Consider the following 25,331-nt stretch of genomic DNA (forward strand, 5'->3'; position numbering starts at 1 on the left):
GCCAAACAAAAATATTTGTCATGTTATACTAACTTGTGGAACCTTTAAAAAAGCATGTCACATTATTACTTAAAATATTTACAGTACCATACATTGCCGTTTATTAGCTGACTTTAGAAGTCTAGAAATACTTCCCAAAACAAGAGAGTCGGCTTATACACGGAGGCAACAAATTGGTTCATAAAATTCCAGTCAAAAACACACCCAACCGCGACTTACAAATTTTTACCAGACCCTTACAGCCTTTCACAGCTTATGTAACAATAATTTGTGTACAGTATAAATAAAACACCCCATCATGCAATATTATGTAGTTTTTTTTGGTTCTTGAATGCATTAATAGTTTGATGAATAATAATAATAATTACTTGTTTTATTGTCATTTCAATGGTAAAAATGTGTTCTTTCCAACCATCCTCCATCTTTGTTTGACCGGACCAGTCTTTCACTAACACCTCTGTCTCTATCATTTTGTAAGCTCTTATTTGATTGGATTACACGATTTTGCCATCTGCACCAGTGTCAACAAGTCACGGAGCACAGAATCATATGTTTCTGTGATGGGGGGAAAGCAGGGATTAAACATGCCTTAATGAGTTTATTATCTGCTGTCCAGTGAATAATTTAATTACTTATGTGCAGTGATATGTTGTTACATCTTGAATTGTTTATTTTCCTGTTAAGATTTATCGGTGCTAAATTATTGTCGCACTAGAAGAAGACATCAGCATTGCGATAAAGATTACCGTGTCTGTAATAATTAAAGGGGAAAAAAATATAATGAAAAAGAAAAACACACGTCCATTTGTTGACAGTATTATTGAAATCAATACAATGTACAACTGGACAAAAGATGATTTTGGCTTATACACGAGGCCGATGATTTTGTACTTGATATTTAGGGTCAAACTAAGATGTAGGCTTATACAAGGAGTCGGCTAATACACAGCAATATACAGTAACTGATTACGCAATGCTATATTCTAGCATTAGCTTTTAATATGCGAAAAACTACAATCAGCACATATTTTTGACCAAATATGCTCTAGAAATCTTCAAATAAACAGTAAAAATAAAACTGACCTAGTTGTGGTATTCTTATTCATAATTCAAGACTTTTAACAAATTTAATCAGCGAAGCGTGTTGGGAGAAAATTTGGTCTGTCTCATCCGCAGTTTGCAAATGACATGGTGTATTTATGCTATGCATTAGCTATTGACCAATCAAAACGTATGAAATTTATCTAAAGGTAATAAAATGCTGTATGTCACCTGTGTAATACAGCAAAAGATCCCGCATTGATTCTGTGGACCCCATCCAGCACAGCCAGACTGCCCTCAATGGCCGCCGTCACCAGGGGAGAGTGGCGCCAAGTCGTATCACCATTCGGTAACGTGGTTCTCTGCTGTAATAGATCCCGTGACGTCATGTCCTGTTGAAACACAGTTTACCAAAAATCAAGGCCAGTGCAAGATAAACGGTATTGCTGAGTATCGAGTTGGGTATAATATTTATTACATATTTTCAACATTTATAATTTTATGGAAGATTTTCGAACGATACTGTTGTTAAAAACAAGTTGCAAGTTGAGAACAAGCAGCAGCATTGCATCATAGCTGTGACATACATGTATGTATCATAAGTCGACATGACTTCCACCATGGAAACTATTCTTACACACAATTAACCGCCTAGAGTGAAGCACTGTTTATGACATCAAAACGTATCTAGGGCAAAATCACTGTTCTTTCCCCACTTCTCTCTGCCCATATGGGTAATAATAAATGTTCTCACCTGGTATAACATGATAGGCTCCAAGTGATAACCAAGTCTCTCTCTGTCTCTCTCTCTGTCTCTCTCTGTCTCTCTCTCTCTCTCTCTCTCTCTCTCTCTGATTAAATGTTCTCACCTGATATAACATGATAGGCTCCAAGGTGATAACCAAGCATGTCTTTAAACTGTCTCTCTCTCTCACTCACTCACTCATGTTCTCTCTCTCTCTCTCTCTCTCTCTCTCTCTCTCTCTCTCTCTCTCTCTCTCTCTCTCTCTCTCTCTCTCTCTCTCTCTCTCTCTCTCTGATTAAATGTTCTCACCTGGTATAACATGATAGGCTCCAAGTGATAACCAAGCATGTCTTTAACCTGTCTCTCTCTCTCATTCACTCACTCACTCACTCACGTTCTCTCTCTCTCTCTCTCTCTCTGATTAAATGTTCTCACCTGGTATAACATGATAGGCTCCAAGTGATAACCAAGCATGTCTTTAAACTGTCTCTCTCTCTCTCTCTCTCTCTCTCTCTCTCTCTCTCTCTCTCTCTCTCTCTCTCTCTCTCTCTCTCTCTCTCTCTCTCTCTCTCTGATTAAATGTCTCTCTCTCTCTCACTCACTCACGTTCTCTCTCTCGCTCTCTCTCTCTCTCTCTCTCTCTCTCTGATTAAATGTTCTCACCTGGTATAACATGATAGGCCTCCAAGTGATAACCCAAGCTTTTTCATGTCTTTAACCTGTCTCTCTCTCTCATTCACTCACTCACTTCACTCACTCACTCACGTTCTCTCTCTCTCTCGTGATTAAATGTTCTCACCTGGTATAACATGATAGGGCTCCAAGTGATGAATAAACCAAAAGCATGTCTTTAAACTGTCTCTCTCTCTCTCTCTCTCTCTCTCTCTCTCTCTCTCTCTCTCTGATTAAATGTCTCTCTCTCAACTCACTCACGTTCTCTCTCTCTCTCTCTCTCTCTCTCTCTCTCTCTCTCTCTCTCCTCTCTCCTCTCTCTCTCTCTCTCTCTCATGATTAAATGTTCTCTCTCTCACTCACTCACGTTCTCTCTCTCTGATTAAATGTCTCTCTCTCTCTCTCTCTCTCCTCTCTCTCTCTCTCTCTCTCTCTCTCTCTCTCTCTCTCTCTCTCTCTCTCTCTCTCTCTCTCTCTCTCTCTGATTAAATGTTCTCACCTGGTATAACATGATAGGCTCCAAGTGATAACCAAGCATGTCTGCAAACTGTTTCAATACAATACTCTTACCACATCCCTGCAAGAAAAAAACACAGAATATCACATAGAGCATCAAACCTCTCTTTGTAAGGCGAGCTATCACTCCCACTCCCCATCACTCACCTAAGACTAGTTCAAGGAGAGTGATTTTTACCTCCCCTTAGCATAGGAATTTACATGGTATCAATATGGCAATACATGTACCGTATATCTTCGCCTATAAGTTGAATTTTTTTCACCCAAAAATTATTTTATAACTTGGGGGGTCGACTTATAAGAGGGTAAAAAAAATTCACCCAAAAATATTACCGTTTTGGGGATTATTTTACAAGTTTTATTGTTGAAGTATGCCCTGTATTTATACTCAAATATGTTAATTTGACACATTTATTTTTTTATAACCTATTTTTTTTGGCATTGTAACGGTTTTGATTATTTAAAAAAGTGTGCGATCTCACTCACATGCCAAGACAACAGTCCACTTAGTTAAAATAACAGTCATCACTAATAGCAAAAATGTAAACAGTACTAACTACCTGTTGCCTGAGTTTATTTTGAAATCTGGTCACTGGCATTAATGGTTGTTCAAACAATGTTTTGTCAGTGATTAACTTCATGAATATTACTAAGCTTTCCCTTAAAATAGACTGATCTCTGCAGTTCACTAGAGCAATAGGGACACATCATTTGGTACAAAAACCAGTGTACTTTCCAGAGTTATCCTCCTTACATGTATTAATATGGTGGCAAAACATGTGATTAACTGATGATACATGTACTTTCAGTTTTATCGTAGTGATCTGTTGTCAGTGTTTATAAATAAAGTTGTTGTCTTTACACAAAACCATGCTGTACAGTGCCATACAGTAACAGTTAAACAGCTTTCACTCTCTACTAAGGGAATATTTTGTTTTGATGCTATATAGTTTTACTGCGATGTACAAAACGTGAAAAACAAAGTTTGTAAAATAATTTTCTTTTGTTCAGATATTGTACATTATTGTTCTCATGTGCTGAAAATAAGAAATACTTCAATATTTATACGTTGTTTTTTATGGGTCGACTTATAAACGGGTCAATAAAAAAATACGTTTTCAGGGCTTGAAATTAGGGACTCGACTTATAGCCGAGATCGACTTACAGGCGAAGATATACGGTATCTTAAATGGCTCCCCATATCTAATATTTAAAAATGCTGTGTCAGTTGGTAGGATTCAAACCTAATGCACCGATTTGCATGGCATTTGATAGCCTGCGACATCAACCACTCGGCTAATGGGGACAATTAATCACTCCCCTCAAAAAACAATTCACCTCAAGGTCTCGAGCATGGCTGGGTCAATATTATAAGATGTGTGAAAATAATCGTAAAAGTTAGAGTCACATTTCAGAGACAAAGTTTTGATTTACAGATATTTTGTATGTAATATATAATAATTATATATTTTTTTCAAAAGGGAATTTCTATGTATTATTTTAAATGAAAAATTTACCCTTGGAAAAAGTCTTTTAAGATATTTTGTATATAAAATATAATAATATATTTATTGAAAAAAAGGGAATTTCTATGTATTATTTTAAATGAAAAGCTCACCCTTGGTCCAATCAAACAGAAATCGGAGACGAGATGAGACTGTATCAGCTCTGCCAACATACTTTCATGGTACGGTGTGTGTACAAAGGTCGAATCTCGGCCAGACGAATAGCTTGGGAGGGCACCACCGGAAACCTGAAACATGGTGCACGTATATACTCAGCAAAATAAGTTAGGCAACACATAATAAAATGGCCAGTCACCAAATCATAATATTGGAAAAAAAAATTAATTAAGTAAATAATTGTATTTCATTATTAAATCACCAAAAAAGATGAATGAATGAATGAATGAATGTTTAATGACACCCCAGCACAAAAAATACACATCGGCTATTGGGAGTCACAAATGGTTAAAAAAAATAATTTGAAAAATCGTAGAATAGGTTTTTCAGTCCCAACCAGTACTACATAAAAGTGCATATAACAAATCCCTTGCTAAAAATAAAAAAACATGTAGCAGGTATCCTGTAAGACTATATGTCTGAATTATAAAATCTTTGACATTCAGTAACCGATGATTAATAATCTTGACATGCAGACATCAGAGGAAACCCGCTACATTTTTCCTAATGCTGCAAGGGATCTTTTATATGCACTTTCCCACAGACAGGATAGCACATACCACGGCCTTTGATATACCAGTCGTGATGCTCTGGCTGGAATGAGAAATAGCCCAGTGGGTCCACTGATGGGTATCAATCCCAGACCGACTGTGCATCAAGCGGATGCTTTATCACTGGGCTATGCCCTGCCCCTTATCACAAACTAATCGCATAGTGAGAACGCTTCTTAACCACTAACCTTAAAGCTGTATGACTCCGTTCCTTGTTGCAGCGACACCACTGCCATGTTCTCCTCCTTCAACAAACCAGAAACGGAACACGGAGGGGAGATCTTGACGAGATCAAATTTCTGAAATAATTCATATACAGAGAAATTTAGCAACATTCATATTGTGTTTTTTATGTATAAACATTAACTAAACTATTATGACATGCATGCATGCACGTTGTAAGCACTTCTGCCAACTGTTTTGCAAAATGTAGGGCTAGCTCTGGGTTAGCAGAAAACTTCGCCAAATTATCTACCAAAGTTCAGAAATTGCAGAAACCCAGTTATTTTCTGACAAAATATCATTTATTTTATGTAATTATTTCACCAAATTAAAATAAAATTTGCCAGTTGTTTTTGAAATTCGCAAAAAGTGGGGGGCACACTTTTATATTTACACATTTTTACACTATTATAAAGCAAATATAAAGCAAAATATCTGAAAAGTGGGGGGCACGCATGCATCGTCTGAATAATTCAAATCCATTAAGTTTGTATAAGTCTAACCGAATGTATAATCGAAAGTTGGTATAAACATTATATCCATTGATCGATGGTGAAATTCCAATTGAATCTTGATGCTATGATACACACAAATAACGTGCCAGTGCACAAAACATTTTCAAACTTTTGTAGTCTTCAAACGTAAAGAGTTACTGTAAGCTTTTAATCAAAGAACACAGACATGAAATGTTTTTGGATCTTGCTAAAATAAAGAATTCTTCAAAAACCTGGAGTGATTTTCATCTTTGTAAATGCATTACTAGTTTTCTTTACTGTACCATTTTAAAATGAACTGGGGGTGTAAAGTGGTGAAGGAAGGCAATTTTTATTTAACGCCGCACTCAACACATTTTATTTACGGTCATATGGTGTCGGATAAAGTGGTGATGGCTGTACAACAGCCAGTAATAGATAATAGGTAAGACCAGCACAAACTTTTAGCGTATCCTCTACAGCAGTCTTGCCTTCCTTGCCCAGCATGATGGAGAATGGATACAGCCTCTGTACGGCATCCCGGGAGGACATACCAGGTACAACGTCCTGAAAATAGCAAACAGATCACGTTATTAAACACAACTGAAGACACAAAGGGTATGTCTGGAAACTGAAAATAGCAAACAGATCAAGTTTATTAAACACCTGTGAAGTGGGAATGTCTTCAAACTGAAAATAGCAAACAGATCAAGTTATTAAAAACAAGTGAAGTGGGAATGTCTTCAAACTGAAAATAGCAAACAGATCAAGTTATTAAAAACAAGTGAAGTGGGAATGTCTTCAAACTGAAAATTTAGCAAACAGATCAAGTTATTAAACACAACTGAAGACACAATGGGTAGTATGTCTGGAAACTGAAAATAGCAAACAGATCAAGTTTATTAAACACCAGTGAAGTGGGAATGTCTTCAAACTGAAAATTTAGCAAACAGATCAAGTTATTAAAAACAAATGAAGACACAATGGTTAGTATGTCTGGAAACTGAAAACAGCAAACAGATCAAGTTAATAAACACCAGTGAAGACACAAAGGGTATGTTTTAAAACTGAAAAAAGCAAACAGATCAAGTTATTAAAGAAACAAGTCAAGACACAATGGTTAGTACATAATGTATGTCTGGAAACTGAAAACAGCAAACAGATCAAGTTATTAAAGAAACAAGTCAAGGCACAATGGTTAGTACATAATGTATGTCTGGAAACTGAAAACAGCAAACAGATCAAGTTAATAAACACCAATGAAGACACAAAGGGTATGTTTTAAAGCTGAAAACAGCAAACAGATCAAGTTAATAAACACCAGTGAAGACACAAAGGGTATGTTTTAAAGCTGAAAACAGCAAACAGATCAAGTTAATAAACACCAGTGAAGACACAAAGGGTATGTTTTAAAGCTGAAAACAGCAAACAGATCAAGTTAATAAACACCAGTGAAGACACAAAGGGTATGTTTTAAAGCTGAAAACAGCAAACAGATCAAGTTAATAAACACCAATGAAGACACAAAGGGTATGTTTTAAAACTGAAAAAAGCAAACAGATCAAGTTATTAAAGAAACAAGCATTATGAGAGTACTGCTAAAGCAATACATGTCCCCTACAGTTAAAGCACATGGATTAATAAATAATTCGCTTTTGGATGTCACAGTCTTCAGGGCAGAAACCTACTATATTTTTCCATTAGAAGCAAGGGATCTTGTATATGCACTTTCCTGCATAGGACAGCACATACATGTACCACCACCTTCGATATACTGGTCATGAGGTACTGGTTGGGATTGGATAAAATCCAGTGGGTTCAATGGATGACCTCAGTACCTCAAGCAAGCACTCTACCAACTGTGCTAAACTCCATCCTTGCCTGGACTTGTGACTAAATATCTTAAAGTGACAGACCCTAGTTTTTAAACACTACGGCGTATTGATCACTATTAAAGCCCGTCTTGATAATTTAAATTAGAAGTACCTACATTTTATTATTTAGAATATTCAATTTCGTACACCTGAAGTGGTTCTGGTCACCCAGGTTTTTGTAATATCCCAAAATAAATTTTTCGTACTTCTAAAAACATACGTTCGTCTGACATATAATGGTTATCGAGACAAGCTCTGGTTATATTTTGACAGTATTTCCTTGTTTAAACATCACAAACTTTAGTTTCTCTCTATTATAACTTTATTCAAATGTGTTGCAGATTTGTAGATTAATTAACCTAACTATAGCCAAAACAAGGGTGCAAAAAGTGACTCTCGTCGACCTTAGCAACACATACCAAGATTTTCACAACGTGCTTCAAGCCATCGATTGGAAAATCAGGCAGACCCAGGGATGTTGATTCACTTGAGAGCATGGTTGATGCAAAAGACAACAGCTGGGATATTCTGAAAGAGTAAACATATCTCACAAATAAAAATAATGACTTGTTTAAGTATAATGTACAAAAGAAGTCTGCGGAATTAACTGTATTGCCTACCATAAACATTTTCAATGAACATCCATATAAAGCAGGTTTCATTGATCAGAATGTGAGTTAAGTTTGGTTTGTTTAACGACACCACTAGAGCACACTGATTCATTAATCATCAGCTATTGGATGTCAAACATTTGGTAATTTTGACATATAGTCATCAGAGAAAACCCACTACATTTTTTCTAATGCAGCAAGAGATCTTTTATATGCACTTTCCCACAGACAGGATAGCACATACCACCTGCCTTTGATATACCAGTCGTGGTGCACTGGCTAAAACGAGAAATAGCCCAATGGGCACACCGATGGGGATCGATCCCAAAACGACCGCGCATCAAGCGAGCGCTTTACCACTGGGCTACCTCCCGCCCGTAGAATGAGAGAAACAGGTCTAAGGCAAAACAATTTATTTATTTTTCACTCGTAAAATAATTTTCACTTAAAAATTATTTAACTCTGGACATAAATTAGATAATTATAACTTGTAACTTGTTTATTATCCTCTATATAATAGCAGCTGTCACAGAACAGTCTCTTTCAGGGTTTCTGCCAGAGGGTAAAACGGGTATGGTACCATACCCAACATTTTTGCAGATTTAATTTTTTTAAGTTAACCTTTTAACAAAATTAATTACTCTTATCATTGCTATATGATTTTCTTAACCCTAATCCTAAACATAACCCATTTTCCTTCTGGGAGAGGTCCCCCCATACCCAAAATCCAATGTATTTTTTGGTCGACCTAATTTTATGTAAATGCTGTTGTGAAATAGATTCCGTTGAAAATAATATACGAAATATATTTACCTTTCTGGTGGAAGAGAATTTGTCATTTGTTGTAAATTTTCTAAATTTTCCTGAAAAAAAAGGAAAGCACATTAAGGCATTAAAAAAAAATGTTTTGTTGTTTTTTCTTAAAAGTTGCATACCAAACCATCACAGTTAATGATCACTACTAGCTTGTTTTTGTACAGCAGGAAAGAAAGAAAGAAATATTTTATTTAACGACGCACTCAACATATTGTATTTACGGTTATATGGCGTCAGACATATGGTTATGGACCACACAGATATTGAGAGAGGAAACCTGCTGTCACCACTTCATGGACTACTCTTTTCGATAGCAGCAAGGGATATTTTATATGCACCATCCCACAGGCAGGATAGTACATACCATGGCCTTTAATATACAAGTTGTGGTGCACTGGCTGGAACGAGTTGTACAGTAGGAGCTAACTGGTTGTTTTAATACATGCTATTCATGAGTCTCAAAGTTAGATAGTCCACACTAGACAGGTGAGCACCTGAATAATATAAGTAAACTAAATGAATAAATGTTTGATGAAACATTGGCACAAAAATACATCTGATATTGGGTGTCAAACAAAGCTAAATGCATGTATATGAATTAATTGATGATTAACATGTATATAAAAAGTTAAAGGGACAGACCCTAGTTTTTAAACACTACGGCATACTTTTCACTATTAGAGCCATTTATGATCACTGAAATCAAACTTTACTTATATTTTATTGTTTAGATTATCCATTTCCATACAACCGAAGTGTTTCTGGTTATCCTCTTGTTTCTAATACCACAAAATGCATTTTTCATAATTCTAAAAAAGCACGTGCATCTGAGAAGTAACAGTCATGGAGTCGCGTTTTAGTCTATTTTTAAGGGTACACGTACATGTAGTTCAACATCACAGCCTCTTGTTTCACTCTGTTGTATCCAAATTTGTTACAGGTTTGTAAATTAACCAAACTTAGTGTTCATTTTTTCGGGTTGAAACTAGGGTCTGTCACTTTAAATTAAAAGACAGTGTAAAGCAAGGAGCTACCTTTCAATCAACTTAGTCAAATCAACCAATATCAGCTCCATTCAGTTTTGATGAACCATTGTAAATTATGCATCAAATTAGAAACTACTTTTTATGTGCACTTTTAAATATTTTATATTTTAGTTTTAAGTCCCACTCCACCATTAGAGTAAATTTCTAAATTGTCCTATTATTTCTGTCCCAGGTCAGATCGCTGGCTATCCAGAGACTGGACCTGGGATGAACATGCCTGAAACCGCTGTGGTATAGGGGCATGTAAATCAAGTTAAAGCAAGCAAGCATCAAAATTACCTTTAGCAAATTACGCAGCATTTTCTATTTGGTTTTAATCTTTCAGCACATTTGCAAATTCAATAGCACCAAATCCAACCCTCGCCTGCTATCGACCCTGGTCGGGCTGCTTGTGCTCCCTTGTACATACCAGCTCGGGCGACCCCTCTCCCACCCCCACCCCCAAAACATTTCCTGTCTTGGACAGAGATAGACGGTGAAAGTCAACACCTGTGCCCATGACAAGTGTGTGCTACAACAGCTTGTTAAAACCTATGACGTGATCTGACCTGACCTGACCTGATCTGACAGTGTAAACAACATAAATTATAATGTAATTTAGAGGAAAACTGGTCACTGATAACAGATGTCCTTTCAGTACAGGTGTCTATATGGTCAGAAACCATAGTACACCATATCCTAACCACACTTCACCTTGAACGGCAGCGGGTGAATATCTCTCGCCTGAAACCTTGACCTCAGCGGCGGATCCAGCGCGTTGCCCTGGTAACGGGGTATGGGCAGGCCAAGGGCAATAACTCTGAAGTGTTCACTGACGCGGACGAGGTTGAGTGCGTCGAGTTCCTCCCGACTGTGGTCCTCAAGCAGTTTGTCGTAGCGCGGCGCAGCGACCAGGAAGCGGCCGTCGTCCAGCTGCATCTCGCGGTTCTCCAGCAGGTTGTTCAACACAGGCAGCACATTCCGCTCAGTCTTCTCGATTCCCTCCAACACCAGAATCCTACCCTCGAGAGCCGCTCGCACCGCACACTGGAAGTACAAAGATACACGGTGAACGTCCTCTAAACCAAACACCCTCAGGACCATGACCATGTAAAAAGTCTGGTTTTAAGAGGTATCCGGTTTTAGAGAAATTCTCTTCTGCACAGATATTTAAAACGGGACCATGAAAAACATCCGGTTTTGAGAGAATTCCGGTTTACAGAAATCTTAGAAATATTTTATTAGTCGGAAACATCTTACAATGCAGCAAACTCAGGAATGTCCCTTTAATTACAAACATGGTTAATGCAAATAAGACGATACCAGATCTATATGGAATGCAGATCCTGTCTAAGAATTAAGACACTGAAATAATAAGATACCTGATCAATGTAGTATGCGGTTCCCGCCTGAATCTCTCGTCTCTGTTTCAGATCAGACTCGGTCGTGTCACGAGACAGTGAAACATATTCGGCTTCTCTCTGGGTCAGCTCCTAGAAAATCAAATAAAACAAGCTTCTGAGAGTACCATACTGCGAAAGCCAGAGTTCATAAAACTTTTTCAAAATTAATTTCCATATTTTTTCCATACCATTTCCAAAACACATTAAACCATTTTCCAGACTTACTTTTCAGATTATTTCCCATATTTGCATGAAAACAATGTCCCACAAATCGAAACCAGCTTATTTTAAGATGTATGAGCAAACTTCTGAATACACACTGCGCAAGTGTATAAAATTAGCTTCTGAATGTTAACGATTGTGTGTCAAAGGAGATCGCGTTCGGGTGACTTTACACAAGTTACTGAAATTTGCTTGTTTTTCATGCTTTTTCAAAACTTGCATGCAAAACTGTTTTTCTTCATATTTTTTCAAGACCTGGAAAATTAAAAATATAAATTTGATACTTTTCAAGGATTTCAGGACAGAGTATGAACCCTGTAAAGCAATACATGTACCCTACTGCATGAGTCCAACAAATTTTCGTTCAAGGGCCATAACTCAAAAATGGGTAAATCACCATGGAAGTCAAACTTGATCTGTAACATTACTTGATAAAGTTATACATAAAATTTTATGTCAATATCTTGAGGCATTATGGGGAAAAAATGTCGAGGAAAACTATATGAGGGACAGAGGAACAGAGAGGGACAGAGATGGACAGATGACAGACAGACAGACAGACGGATGAAGACAAACCTATGGCCCTCTCCGGTTGCACCAGCAGGAGACTACTAAACAAATTCCTAGACCAATTTGAAAACAATAATAATCGTTCTCTTTAATATTAAAAGTTATAAATAATTATGGCGAGCTACATGTAGTATACAAAAAGTAAATATTGTGTTTTATAAAACGACAAAACATTTGGTTCAGTTCTATTCTGAAGTCAAAGCTTGATATAGAATGTAAAGTATGGTCTGGTGTTATTTTTTTTAAACAGTAAACCAAAAGAGAAATATGTCCTAAGAAAAAATAATACTTGCAGGAAATAAGACAGCATGCAGTAAAAGGAGATGTTAGAATAATGTGTGAAAAATTAGGACCTCCAAGATGTATTTTACACCATCATGGAATTAAAACTAACAGAATCATGAGCTACATGCACATGTAAATAGCAAATGCAATAATCATATTTTTCATAGGTCATGTTTCCATATCTGTGTCCATGACAGGCATGCTTGAATTTTTTTCTTAACGTTTCATCAAGGCAGTTAACAATTCTGCCTCGGTGGTACCGTGTTTAAGCCATCAGACATAAGGCTGGTAGGTACTGGTTTCGCAGCCCGGTACCGGCTCCCACCCAGAGCAAGTTTTAACGACTCAATGGGTAGGTGTAAGGCCAAAACACCATCTTCTCTCTCACTGACCACTAACAACTAACCCACTGTCATGAACAGACTGCCCAGATAGCTGAGGTGTGTGCCCAGGATAGTGTGCTTGAACCTTAATTGGATATAAGCACAAAAATAAGTTTAAATAAAATGAAATGATAATGGAGGAAGAAAATGTTTTATTTAACGACGCACACAACACATTTTATTTATGATTACATGGCATTAGATATAGAGAGAGGAAACCCGCTGTTGCCACTTCATGGGCTACTCCTTTCGATAAGCAGCAAGGGATCTTTTATATGCACCATCCCACAGACAGAATAGTACATACCATGGCCTTTGTTACACCAATTGTGGAGCACTGGTCGGAACAAGAAATAGCCCAATGGGCCAACCGACGGGGATCGATCCTAATCCGACCACGCATAAAAATAATAATGAAAACCCATATATCTATTAGTACAGTACATGTACTTGTATGTGTTTGTATCTTAAATTTTAATTTCCTAAAAAATTAACCTCTGTTAAAATATTGACACGCTAATTATTTAACAGTTTTGAAATTTAGACAATTTATTTTAAGTGAATTTGTTTTATGTGATTTAAATTTATAATAAAAAATTTAATTTCATAAGTTTCTAACCTTACAAATTAAAGTTGTTCTTTCTTATCCTCAATAATACTTAACTATTTGTAAATGTAAAATGCATTAAACCTTCTACTAATTCATTTTGTGTAACAATTGATCACAGCTAAATTATCTTGTTTATGTTGATCCACTTCATAAAACAATTCTTCAAAGTAAAATCCAACACAAACATAAAATCTTTAGAAGTGAATGTTTGTTGTTCAATTCTAACCAAACAATTTTGGAAACAAAAAAAAACAAACATTTTTTTTATTTGTAAAACATGCAAAACCATCAAATTATATAACAAGCACTTGAAATGTATTGCCCAATACAAAACATGCATAATATACTGAAAACAGCCCACACACTTGAATAACTAACAAATACCCATGAGTGTACAATATACATGCACTCCTACCTGATATGTACCCAGAACAATAGTAATTGCCATACCCACATGACCACTTAGCAGGTGTCAACAGCAATTAACAACCCCATCAGAGACAATCAGCACACTTAACCCAGCTATTGGAACTAACAAACCTCGGAAAGGGATTAAAACTAAAATAGCACTTGAAGGTTGAATTTCTTTTCAAGAGAGTGTGGCCAGAGCACATACACAAGTATAGGTATTGTCAAGTCTAAGTGTGGGCAAGCTATAAGAAAGAGAGAGGAAAATGTCTTAACCATTCTCTGCTCAAGTCACACACAAACAAGTTCAGTCTGATTTTTAAAAGGTACATGTAGTTAGATATGGTACATAGAGTTCTGTTATAATTTTCTTAAAGGAGTAATTTCTTTTATGGATATACCTGAGATACACAGAGTGCATCTACAAGAACAAGGTAAGATTTTAAGACTCAATACTGTTCTATTATTAAAAGTTTTAATAGCCAAATTTGATTCAAATACTAAAATGTCTCCTAAACTACAATGTACATGCAAGAATGACTGTTTTTAAAATGATAAAGTTTGTTTTGTTTAACGACACCACTAGAGCACATTGATTTATTAATCATCAGCTATTGGATGTCAAACATTTGGTAATTTTGACATACAGTCTTAAGAGAGGAAACCCGCTCTTTTCTATTAGTAGCAAGGGATCTATTATATGCACCATCCCACAGACAGCATAGCACATACCATGGCCTTTGATATACCACTCACGGTGCACTGGCTAGAACGAGAAATAGTCCAGTGGGCTTACCATTACCAACAGCGATCGACCCTAAACCGACTGCGCATCAAGCGAGCACTTTACTACCAGACTATGTCCCGCCCCGTTTTTAAAATGATATTAAAAGTTAGACACATTATATTCATTTTTATTTAATGCAATATTTTAATATATTTCTGATACATATTTCTTTTCTTTTTGTCCCTGGCTATCACATAATTTCTATAACTTAAGCCATTATAAAATAAAATAAATCCTAGATATTCATCTCCACACACTCAAGAATAAAGGCACTACACCATTTTCTTATTGACCAAAAATTAATTTTTGTTCGAAGTGCAGTATTTTCAATGATCTAAAAATATATAATAAAAAATAAAATGTACCCATCTACCCAACCCCCATTTTGAAAAATATTTAAATAAAATCTAAGGAAGTGTTTATCTTCAGTACAGATGCTATGTCTAACTACATGTATGGCAATTAGCCTAATCATTAACCTTCATGTACATTAAATGTATATCCTGTACTGTGTGCCCTGTACAGCCTTATTGAACCAAATCAAGTTGTATTTTACCCAAGAAACTGCAGAATTATGACATGCTTGTTAGTTAATCTGGTTGACAGCTGACAAAATGTATTTGAATTGCATATTTCTTTTCTATTCCATATATATTACGATTTATGGAATGTAAGGAAGTGTGCATTTCGAATGAAGCTTCAGTGTTTCAAAAAGATATATTTTACAAATAAGAAAGTAACATAACATAAAACGTTTGTTAATTATTAAATTCTGGATAAGAAATTTAAAACATTTTCAGACACTCATTTTCATTGGAATATATATATGTACATGCATAGGTCAAGTTGCATGTACGTGTACATGTATGTAACTGAACTGACATTTTCATTTCTTTTTTTCTTTTTTTTCTGGGGGTAGAGCACTGGGGGGGGGGGGGGTAACAGGATAAATAATCTGAATGTATTTCAGATACATATTTCTTTTCCATTCCATATTTTTATTTCTTATGGAATGTAAGGAAGTTTGTATCTTGAATACCACTATCCTTCACTATAAGAGTCAAGACTCTCTTGTGTATTACCAGTAAATAATGTCTAACAGCTGCTTTAGAAATATTTGAATGTGTATTTCAGGTACATGTTTCTTTTCTATTCCATATATATGAATAACTTATGGAATGTAATGAAGTGTGTATCTTGAAACCACTATCCTTCACTAAGTGTCAGACTCTCTTGTGTATTACCGGTAAATAATTTCTAACAATATGACATAAGCTGCTTTAGAAATATTTGAATGTGTATTTCAGGTACATGTTTCTTTTCTATTCCATATATATGAATAACTTATGGAATGTAATGAAGTGTGTATCTTGAAACCACTATCCTTCACTAAGTGTATTACCGGTAAATAATTTCTAACAATATGACATAAGCTGCTTTAGAAATATTTGAATGTGTATTTCAGGTACATGTTTCTTTTCTATTCCATATATATGAATAACTTATGGAATGTAAGGAAGTGTGTATCTTGAATAGATATCTTTCAAAGTGCCCTTGTTCATGCATCCATGTTATATACAAATTTATTAAAATGTATTTTATTTAATGTCAACAAGAAATATATTATGTATATCAAATACATGTTTCTTTTCTATTCCATATATTAATAACTTATGGAATGTAATGAAGTATGCACTTTGAATACAACAATAACTTCAGCGGTAAATGTACCTGTACATTTGTAGTTAGGCACTATTTTGTACAGTTTTACCAAATGGTTTGTTAATTACTGGCATGTTGTCATGGTAATCCAGATACATATTTTTTTTCTATTCCGTATTACATAAAAATTTATGGAATGTAAGAAAGTGTGTATCTTGACTACAACAAAATCCTTCAAAGTGCCATATTGTCCAAATATTGTAATGCATACACAAATTGTTATTTAATGTGAGTTAGAAATATATATACATATTATGTATTTCAAATACATATTTCTTTTCTATTCCATAGATACAATAAATTATGGAATGTAATGAAGTATGCATATCGATTTGCATGAACAACAAAAACAGGCAGTTTCATTTTGTCTGGTCAAAAATATTGGAAATGTTTACTATGATTGTTGGCCATATTGTTAAAATATTGTAGTAAACTGATGGCATGTTCTATAATTCGAACCCAGTACCTACCAGCTTTACTTCTGATGAATTAACCACCACACAACCAAGGCCTGTCTTTTTTTATTCAATCATTGCAACTTACATGTATTTTCGTGTTTATATCCAATTATGGTTCAAGCATGCTGTCCTGGGTATACACCTCAGTTATCTGGGCTGTCTGTCCAGGACAGTGGGTTAGTTGTTAATTGTTAGTGGTTAGTGAGAGAGAAGAGGGTGTAGTGGTCTTACACCTACCCAATGAGTCATTAAAACTCACTGGGTGGGAGCCGGCACCGGGCTGTGAACCCAGTACCTACCAGTGTTATGTCTGATGGCTTAATGACAACACACCGAGGTCGGTCAATCTTTTTTTTTCTTTTTTTCATTATTTATAATTAAAGTGTTGCTTAAAGGGAGATAACTCACAATAGAGACTTCAATCATAGTATTTTAAATATGGAAAATAATACTCTCTGCACATTTGGTGAACAGTCTATAATGATTTCACTGATTACTGTATTTTTTTAATAAATACGAAACAATAAACATATAGCCTGCTGTAGAAATATTTATATGTGAATTTCAGATACATATTTCTTTTCTATTCCATATACATGTATTTAATAACTTATGGAATGTAATGAAGTATGCACCTTGAATACAACAGCCACCTCAAACAAGGTTAAAGTTTGTTTTTGTTTAACGACACCACTAGAGCACATTGATTTATTAATAATCGGCTATTGGATGTCAAACATTTAGTAATTTTTACATAGTCTTAGAGAGAAAACCCACATTTTTTCCATTAGTAGCAAGGGATCTTTTATATGCACCATCCTGCACACAGGATAGCACATACCATGGCCTTTGGCTATGCCAGTCGTGGTGCACTGGCTGGAACAAGAAAAGGCCCAATGGGCTCACCGATGGGGATCGATCCCAAACTGACTGTGCATCAAGCGAGTGCTATACCACTGGGCTACGTCCCGCCCTTGCCAGTTCGAACATGTCATTACATTGTTTACCAATGTGTAAACTTATATACATGAAAATGGGCTCTCTACAAAAGTTAAAATTTTGTTTTTGTCCCAGTCAAAAGTAATACTAATAGCTGAACAACCATTTGTCTACGCACAAAACATTTTGTTTTGTTTAAAGGCACCACTCGAGCTGCTTGTGAAAATGATTATTAGTATATGCATATTGTGCATTTTAAACAGCATTTGCTACCCGATGCCTAACACAGCATTTTCTACCCGATGCCTAACACAGCATTTGCTACCCGATGCCTAACACAGCATTTGCTACCCGATGCCCAACACAGCATTTGCTACCCGATGCCCAACACAGCATTTGCTACCCGATGCCCAACACAGCATTTGCTACCCGATGCCCAACACAGCATTTGCTACCCGATGCCCAACACAGCATTTGCTACCTGATGCCTAACACAAACATGTATGTACAGTTAATGTCGCAGAATTTTCCCATTCTTACCGTCACAGGATAAAGCAGATATCCGACGTCAATAACTAGTTATTCTCTTTATCCTGCATGCCATAAAAATTAAGGGGGAAAGCTATTATTTCTGTTATTTCAGCCACATTGTACAATGACCTAGAGGTCAAATGAGTGATTTTGTGATGACACACGAGTGATGTCAAAAGTGATATCCTGCTACTATACGGATATGATTTTGCTTTATCTGTCATCATATTGTGTCAATAGAAACGGTGGTTCCAGGATGAATTAGAGTAACTAGTGATCATACCAAGTACATCATGGCCACCTCTCGTCTCAAAGGTCCTGGCGGTCCAATCAGGAAAACATCCTGTCCCAGCAGGTCCTGGAAAACAAATCCATCATTATTCTTTACATAAGCGTACAAGACCATGGGGCAGAGGGGCAACTGCTCCACTAGTGCTGGAGCAAAGCCTCAAATTCGGGCAAAAATTATACAGATATTCGGGGGAAATGTGCTATTTCCATCATTCTACCCTCAAAATTAGTTGCAATCCAGGTAAAAATGTGTAGCGATGCATTTGCAACCCTATATAGCTGTTTGGTAGTAATGCTAATATTTATAAATCTTTTTATGCAGAGTCTGACATTTTTTCATTTAATTCGGAAAAAAGCCAGTCTTGGTCCCCTACAATTGGAATCCCATACACTTATGATTCTTTACATGTTGAGTACTTCAATAAAAACAAAATGATATTGCAGCACTCAAAATTCAAATCTCCCTATAATGGCAAATTAGTACAAATATATGTACAAAGTACCTGTAAAATTACTGAATAACGATAAAACTGCAAATGCAAATTTTATCAATTTTGCAATAGTTGTTTGTAGCAGCCCTACTACCATCACAAATTTTGTGGGCTGCAACCAAAATATGGGCTTCCCCAGTAATGTGATATACAACAAGAGTAATAATTAATACTGAGCATGTGAGAAAACTAATGATATATCTAACGAAAACTAAATAGCTGAAAAGAAGAGAGAGATGAGGGCCTTGTGTATGGAATTTAATTGTATATATTTAGATGAAATTACCAGAAGTATACCAAAAATACTGATCGGTACCGTACCAATACAGAGGTAAATAACCCCCCAAAATACTGATACCGAACCTGAAATTTCAATACCAGCCAGCTCTACTTGTGATGTCATTAAAGACTTGAATGCTCACTGGCCAACGACTATAAAAACAAATGGTGGTGTTATGTTCTGTTATTTCTATCATCAGAATTTTAAAGCTCTATAACATGTAAGTAAAGCTATATTTATTGTACCTTTTGCATAATCCATCGTAGATGTCTTAGGACAGCCTGGGACACATGTGCGGGTACTACAATAAAATAGAATATTACTATATTAGAATACAAATAACCAATCTACCCTTGTACATGTAGTGCAATTTATACAATTCATCCAGGTCTTAAGATTACATTAAATGAACAGTCTTAAATATGCATATATAGTGACTGTGGTTGTATTCAATTCCACTGTGCCATACCCATGAATTTCTTTCTGGAAGAAACACTGTATGTGTATATATATATATATATATATATATATATATATAAAACTATATATATATATATATATATATATATATATATATATATATATATAACTATATATGCATATTTAAGACTGTTCACAGTCACTAGGGGGTATGGGGACATCCCCCAGAAAGAAAATGGGTTAAGTTTAGGGTTAGGGTTAAGAAAATCATACAGAATGATAACAGTAATTAATTTTAATTAAAATGTTAACGTAAAAAAAAAATTGGGTATGGCGCCATACCCGTTTTTACCCTCTGGCAGAAACCCTATATATATATATATATATATATATATATATATATATATATATATATATATATATACATACATACATACTTTCACACACACACACACACTTAATATGTACTTTTCCATTAAATATATAATGTAGAATATTTTTTTTAAATTATTTTAGTAGCAAAATTTTATTTAAAAATCGAGTCAAATATGCGACCAATTTGTCTGCAGCTTTGTTTGGAGTATTGCACTTGGAAATCATGTCCAGTGAAATCTGTACTTCCTGCTTCATTCATCTCAAAACTCACAATATTTTCTCGGGACCAGCTCGGGGCATTTTGGTTCCTGTAGCCGGATGCTCACATCTCCAATGCTGGCCTTGGCATCTACAAGATAAATAACACTGACAAAAATATCCAGTCATCCAAACCATCATGTTAAACTCTGTTTTTAAATGCATTGAGATTAACATTCATAAATGTAACTATCAACCATGTTTCATTTTTGTAGGAATTATAGTTTGTGAGAAACTGAGTCAAATGTGAAAACTTAACATTTCAAAAGCTTTATGTTTACAATTTTTATGCAATTTTAAGTATTTTTATTTTAAAATTTCATTTAATTTGCCTTTGATGTGGTTCACATGCATTGTTGTAAACTTATTATAAAGTCAAAATTAAAAAATGTTTGACATACCAGTGTTCGAGATCAAACATTGTTGGCAGTATCCCAGTTGGATACTAAAATTTCAAAATCTGGTATCCCACCTGATAATTTAGTATCCCATTTAAATAAAATTCATAAATAACATCGTAACAAACTTGGACGACACTGTTCTCGTTCCCAGTCTAATGCTACACCGCAATCAAAATCGCGAAATTCGTGAAATTCGCAATCAAACAGAATCGGCAAAAAGATTTGCTGCATCTATTTTTGCGTAATACTGACATAAATTAATATTTAGCAGTAATCTATAAGTGTTTCTGACATTACTAATGATAAACCTACCTGTATAATTTTTTTGCAGATGTGGAATCAATATCTCAAATAAAATTTGAAGGGAGGAAACTTCCAACAAAAACAATAGCGACTTAGCGGTTCCCAGTCCACTGCTATGCCGCTATTGCTCCAGTGTAGCATTAGACTGGGTACGACTAAGGGAAAATACTGTTACTTTACTTCACAAGTAAATTACGACTTTCATTGTTTCAGCGAAAAATAAAAACGCATGTTTAAAAAAACAAAAAACAACATTATATGGTATCCCGATGGGATACTGGGTTTTTGAAGTCTGGTATCCAAACTTAAATTCTAGTATCCCCGGGATATCGGGATACCGTTAATCTCGAACACTGCATACAATAGCCAATGATTAATAATTCATGCAATGTGCTCTTGAGTTGTTGTTAAACAAAACTTTAACTGTTGTTGTAAACTTCTACAGGTGCAACTATAAAAGTAATAAACCTAGTTTCATTGATGTAGAAAATAAGAACAGTTTATATAATCATAGTTTGTGAGAAATAAATCCAAACTTTATAAAAGAAAAACTTTTAACTTTGAACTAAATGTCTTTTTTAATCCAAATATCTTTTTTTGCCAGTATCTCCTTTTGCATTTTATTAATTTCTTCTCAGTCCAACTGCCCCAATGTTTCTGATTCAACTGATTTTCTATCCATCTCAACATCCCAGTCCTTGTCTGCAAAATGACTAGTGTTCGTCTCTTTTGGCCATTATTATGCTATTATTGAATTAGTTTATTCGATTTTACTCGGTCATTATTAAATTTACATAATTACTGGTGGAAAATTAAATGGCAGTGCCAAGACCTGCTTACCTGCTGATGTCAGCCGTATTTGACATAACTTGTAACTTCTGTCCGATCTCGACAGCAGTGCACGCAGATTATGTAATCGCTTTACTGCTCTGTCCACACTCATCCGACTGATCGCCCACATTAGGCAGCTATGGCAGGAATACCAGTCCTAGATTAGCATGACCAGTTTGGGTGTCAAAGTCCAAAACGGACAGAAAGTGCTGAGCAACTTGGTCCAAAGTCCAAATCACCTTGAACATGCCGCCTTTGAACAGTGTTCGCGATGCTGTTATCGTTATTTTTATATTGTTTTATTGAAAACTAAAATATCAAATGAAGCAAATAAGATTAAATTAAAATTAAAAAATCAACTGTTTGTAAACCAAACACATTCGTCTAAATGTGCATGTGAAAATTTTAAAGCTGTGGATTTTTATTTTATGTCGATATAGAAAGAGTTGTTTAACATGTACTATTATTACTCAGTTTTACGTCTCTTTTGTGGAAAAGTTATCATTTAAGGGACGATACTCCGAATCAATACTGTCAGGTTTCGACCATAAAATACCTGGTACCGATAATTGACCCAATAAATATAGCCTTTTTTGGGCATATTATATAGTAATAAAACAGATGCATTTGCCCATGGAATGGATATGCCTGCAGGCACCACTAAAGCACATTGATTTATTAATCATCGTCTACTGGATGTCAAACGTTTTTAAAAAAAACACACATTATATACGAATAAAAATAGTCTCATTATGTCTTTGATGTACCGGTCATAAAGCACTGATCTCTTATATATCTTTCCATAAACAGGACAGCATACACCACAGTCTTTGATGTACTGGTCCTAAAGCACTGATTATATATATATACTTTCCCATATGCAGGGCAGCACTTACCACGGCCTTCGATGTACTGGTCGTGAAGCACTGTATGTATTATATACACTTTCTCATGGGCAGCACACATATCGAAATTCCCATTGCATAAACCTTCGCGTGTACGTCAAAATTAGTTCCAGACCTATAGGGATAACGCGTACACGGGTACATACGCATACGTAAACGTAAACGAATGTGTTCACGCCTATTGATGTGTAGAGAACCGGGTTTTTTTGTGTGTTTTTTTTTTTTTTAACGTATACAGATAACGCATACGTACATACGCACACGCGTAGAGAAGATAGCACATATGGTGCACTGGCTGGAGCGAGAAATAGCCCAATGGGCCCACCGACGAGGATCGATCCCAGACCGACCGCGCATAAAGCGAGCGTTTTACCACTGGGCTACGTCCTGCCGCCAACGACACCACTAGAGCACATTTATTTATGTATTAATCATTGCCAAATGGATGTCAAATATTTCTTGATTTTGATATACAGTATTAGAAAGTAAACCTGCTACATTTTCCCACTATTAGCAATTAAGGTGTTTTTTTTATATTTACTGTCCCACAATATGCGATCGGTCTAGAGTCGATCCCTATCGATTGTACTGTTTCTCGTTTCAGCCAGCACCCCGACTGGTATATCAAATGATGTGGTTTGTGCTACCCTGTCTGTAGGATGGTGCATATATAAAAGATCCCTTGCTACTAATAGGTTTCTTCTCTAAGACTATGTTAGAATTACCAAATTATTGACATCCAATAACCAATGATTAATAAATCAGTGTGCTCTAGTTGTGTCGTTAACCAAAAACAAACTTTTTCTGGCGTCAATACATGCTTCTAAAAGTCGTTTCTATGCTTCTTGAATATATTACTTTTGATTGGGACATGGACGCCACCGAGATCGATTGCCGTGAAAACGGTATATGGGCAATTTCACAAAATATCGTAAGTTTACGTCTAAGACTAGCAGTTATACCGGGCATCTATTTCAAGAAGAAAATTACATCATTACAGAAACTGGAGCATTTTAAAGACAAAAGAAAATGAAATATGTGTGTTTCTAACTATATTTGTTGTACTATAATAGTAATAAGAATTGTGGTTTGTATAATTAGCATGGGTGGATCCAGATCATATTTTTAGGGGGGGGGGGGGGGGGGGGGAGAGTGGCTAAGAAGAAAGGGACACATTGGCTCGTTAAAAGGGCATCTTAATAAAAGTTATTTACATATATATATATATATACACACCAGGACATTACTTGATGTCGTAAAATCTCGATGTCGATCAACCGTTTGCTTATGAATATTCAGTAGACGCTCAGTAGTTAACGACTCTCAGTGTCTACGACCTAGTCTCTCCAGATGTGTAGGGGGTCTGGGGGCATGCTTCCCGGGGATATTTGTAAAACTGGATCGCTTTAAACGCCTGTTCTTGGCATCTGAATCACAAAATTAGCCATTTATTTAAATAATAATTTTAAAACTATTTTAAGCATTATTGTGCATAGTATTATAACCCAAGAATGTGGGGTTTTTCCTTGGCATCTTGATATTAAAATTACTTTTGGAGTTTTATAACCCAAAAAATATTATTTAGTTCAAACCCGTTACTCGTAGATCTCAATCACTAAATCGTGAATTTTAGCGTTGACCAGGGACGGGACAACAGGAATGGATGGGGGGGGGGGGGGGGGGGGGCGGGAAAAAGCCATAGAATCAACTTTGCTTCGTATATAAGTATGACTATCATATATTTCTTTGTAATTTGTCCTTGATAAAAACAAATTAAAGGGCACTATTCTAGGGACGGATCTGTCTAGGTACGGTAGATATAGCGTTAGACAGGGTTGAAAATTAGCAGTCGCCCGGTCGCCCGTGGCGACCTTTATTAGTTAAGAGCGACTAAGAATTTTACAAAAATAGTCCGTTGGGCGACCATCGATTTTAGCGTCCGACGAGTGTGGTGCCAGTTAAAACTGAAACGCACTGAAACTGAATCAAATGTAACAAAACTCACCACGTCTCTGCTAACGCGAACTACAGGTCTGGCAGCAGAACAAATAGAATATGAAATAAGAACAGATCAGTACTCTTTTATTCTTTGTGATATGATTTTTTTTTTTTTTTTTTTTTTTAAATGTACATCGTATATTTTGGTAAAATGTTTTATTTGTTTACAGATTTTTTTTTCTTTCGATACGTAGCCTGCTACTGTAGCATTTACAATATCCTTATTAAACGC

At 35.7% G+C, this 25,331-nt stretch overlaps 1 protein-coding gene across 1 annotated transcript in view; it reads right to left on the minus strand.

Annotated features, from left to right (window-relative positions):
• The window catches only part of LOC121375164 (von Willebrand factor A domain-containing protein 8-like), a 94,517-nt gene extending 72,052 nt beyond the window's left edge, over positions 1 to 22,465 (minus strand). Inside the window, exons 1-13 of the mRNA XM_041502480.1 lie at positions 22,206 to 22,465; positions 20,675 to 20,752; positions 19,854 to 19,909; positions 18,830 to 18,904; positions 11,611 to 11,721; positions 10,943 to 11,275; positions 9,201 to 9,250; positions 8,196 to 8,304; positions 6,365 to 6,469; positions 5,396 to 5,506; positions 4,593 to 4,727; positions 2,958 to 3,035; positions 1,273 to 1,433 (exon numbers count right to left, since the gene is read on the minus strand). Coding sequence (XP_041358414.1) covers positions 1,273 to 1,433; positions 2,958 to 3,035; positions 4,593 to 4,727; positions 5,396 to 5,506; positions 6,365 to 6,469; positions 8,196 to 8,304; positions 9,201 to 9,250; positions 10,943 to 11,275; positions 11,611 to 11,721; positions 18,830 to 18,904; positions 19,854 to 19,909; positions 20,675 to 20,752; positions 22,206 to 22,326 — 1,523 coding nt within the window. The 5' untranslated portion in view covers positions 22,327 to 22,465. The remainder of the gene's footprint in view (positions 1 to 1,272; positions 1,434 to 2,957; positions 3,036 to 4,592; positions 4,728 to 5,395; positions 5,507 to 6,364; positions 6,470 to 8,195; positions 8,305 to 9,200; positions 9,251 to 10,942; positions 11,276 to 11,610; positions 11,722 to 18,829; positions 18,905 to 19,853; positions 19,910 to 20,674; positions 20,753 to 22,205) is intronic.
• Between the last annotated feature and the right edge of the window lie 2,866 nt (positions 22,466 to 25,331).

The sequence above is a fragment of the Gigantopelta aegis genome, chromosome 1 (genome assembly GCF_016097555.1).
Source record: "Gigantopelta aegis isolate Gae_Host chromosome 1, Gae_host_genome, whole genome shotgun sequence".
Taxonomy (NCBI): Eukaryota; Metazoa; Mollusca; class Gastropoda; order Neomphalida; family Peltospiridae; genus Gigantopelta; species Gigantopelta aegis.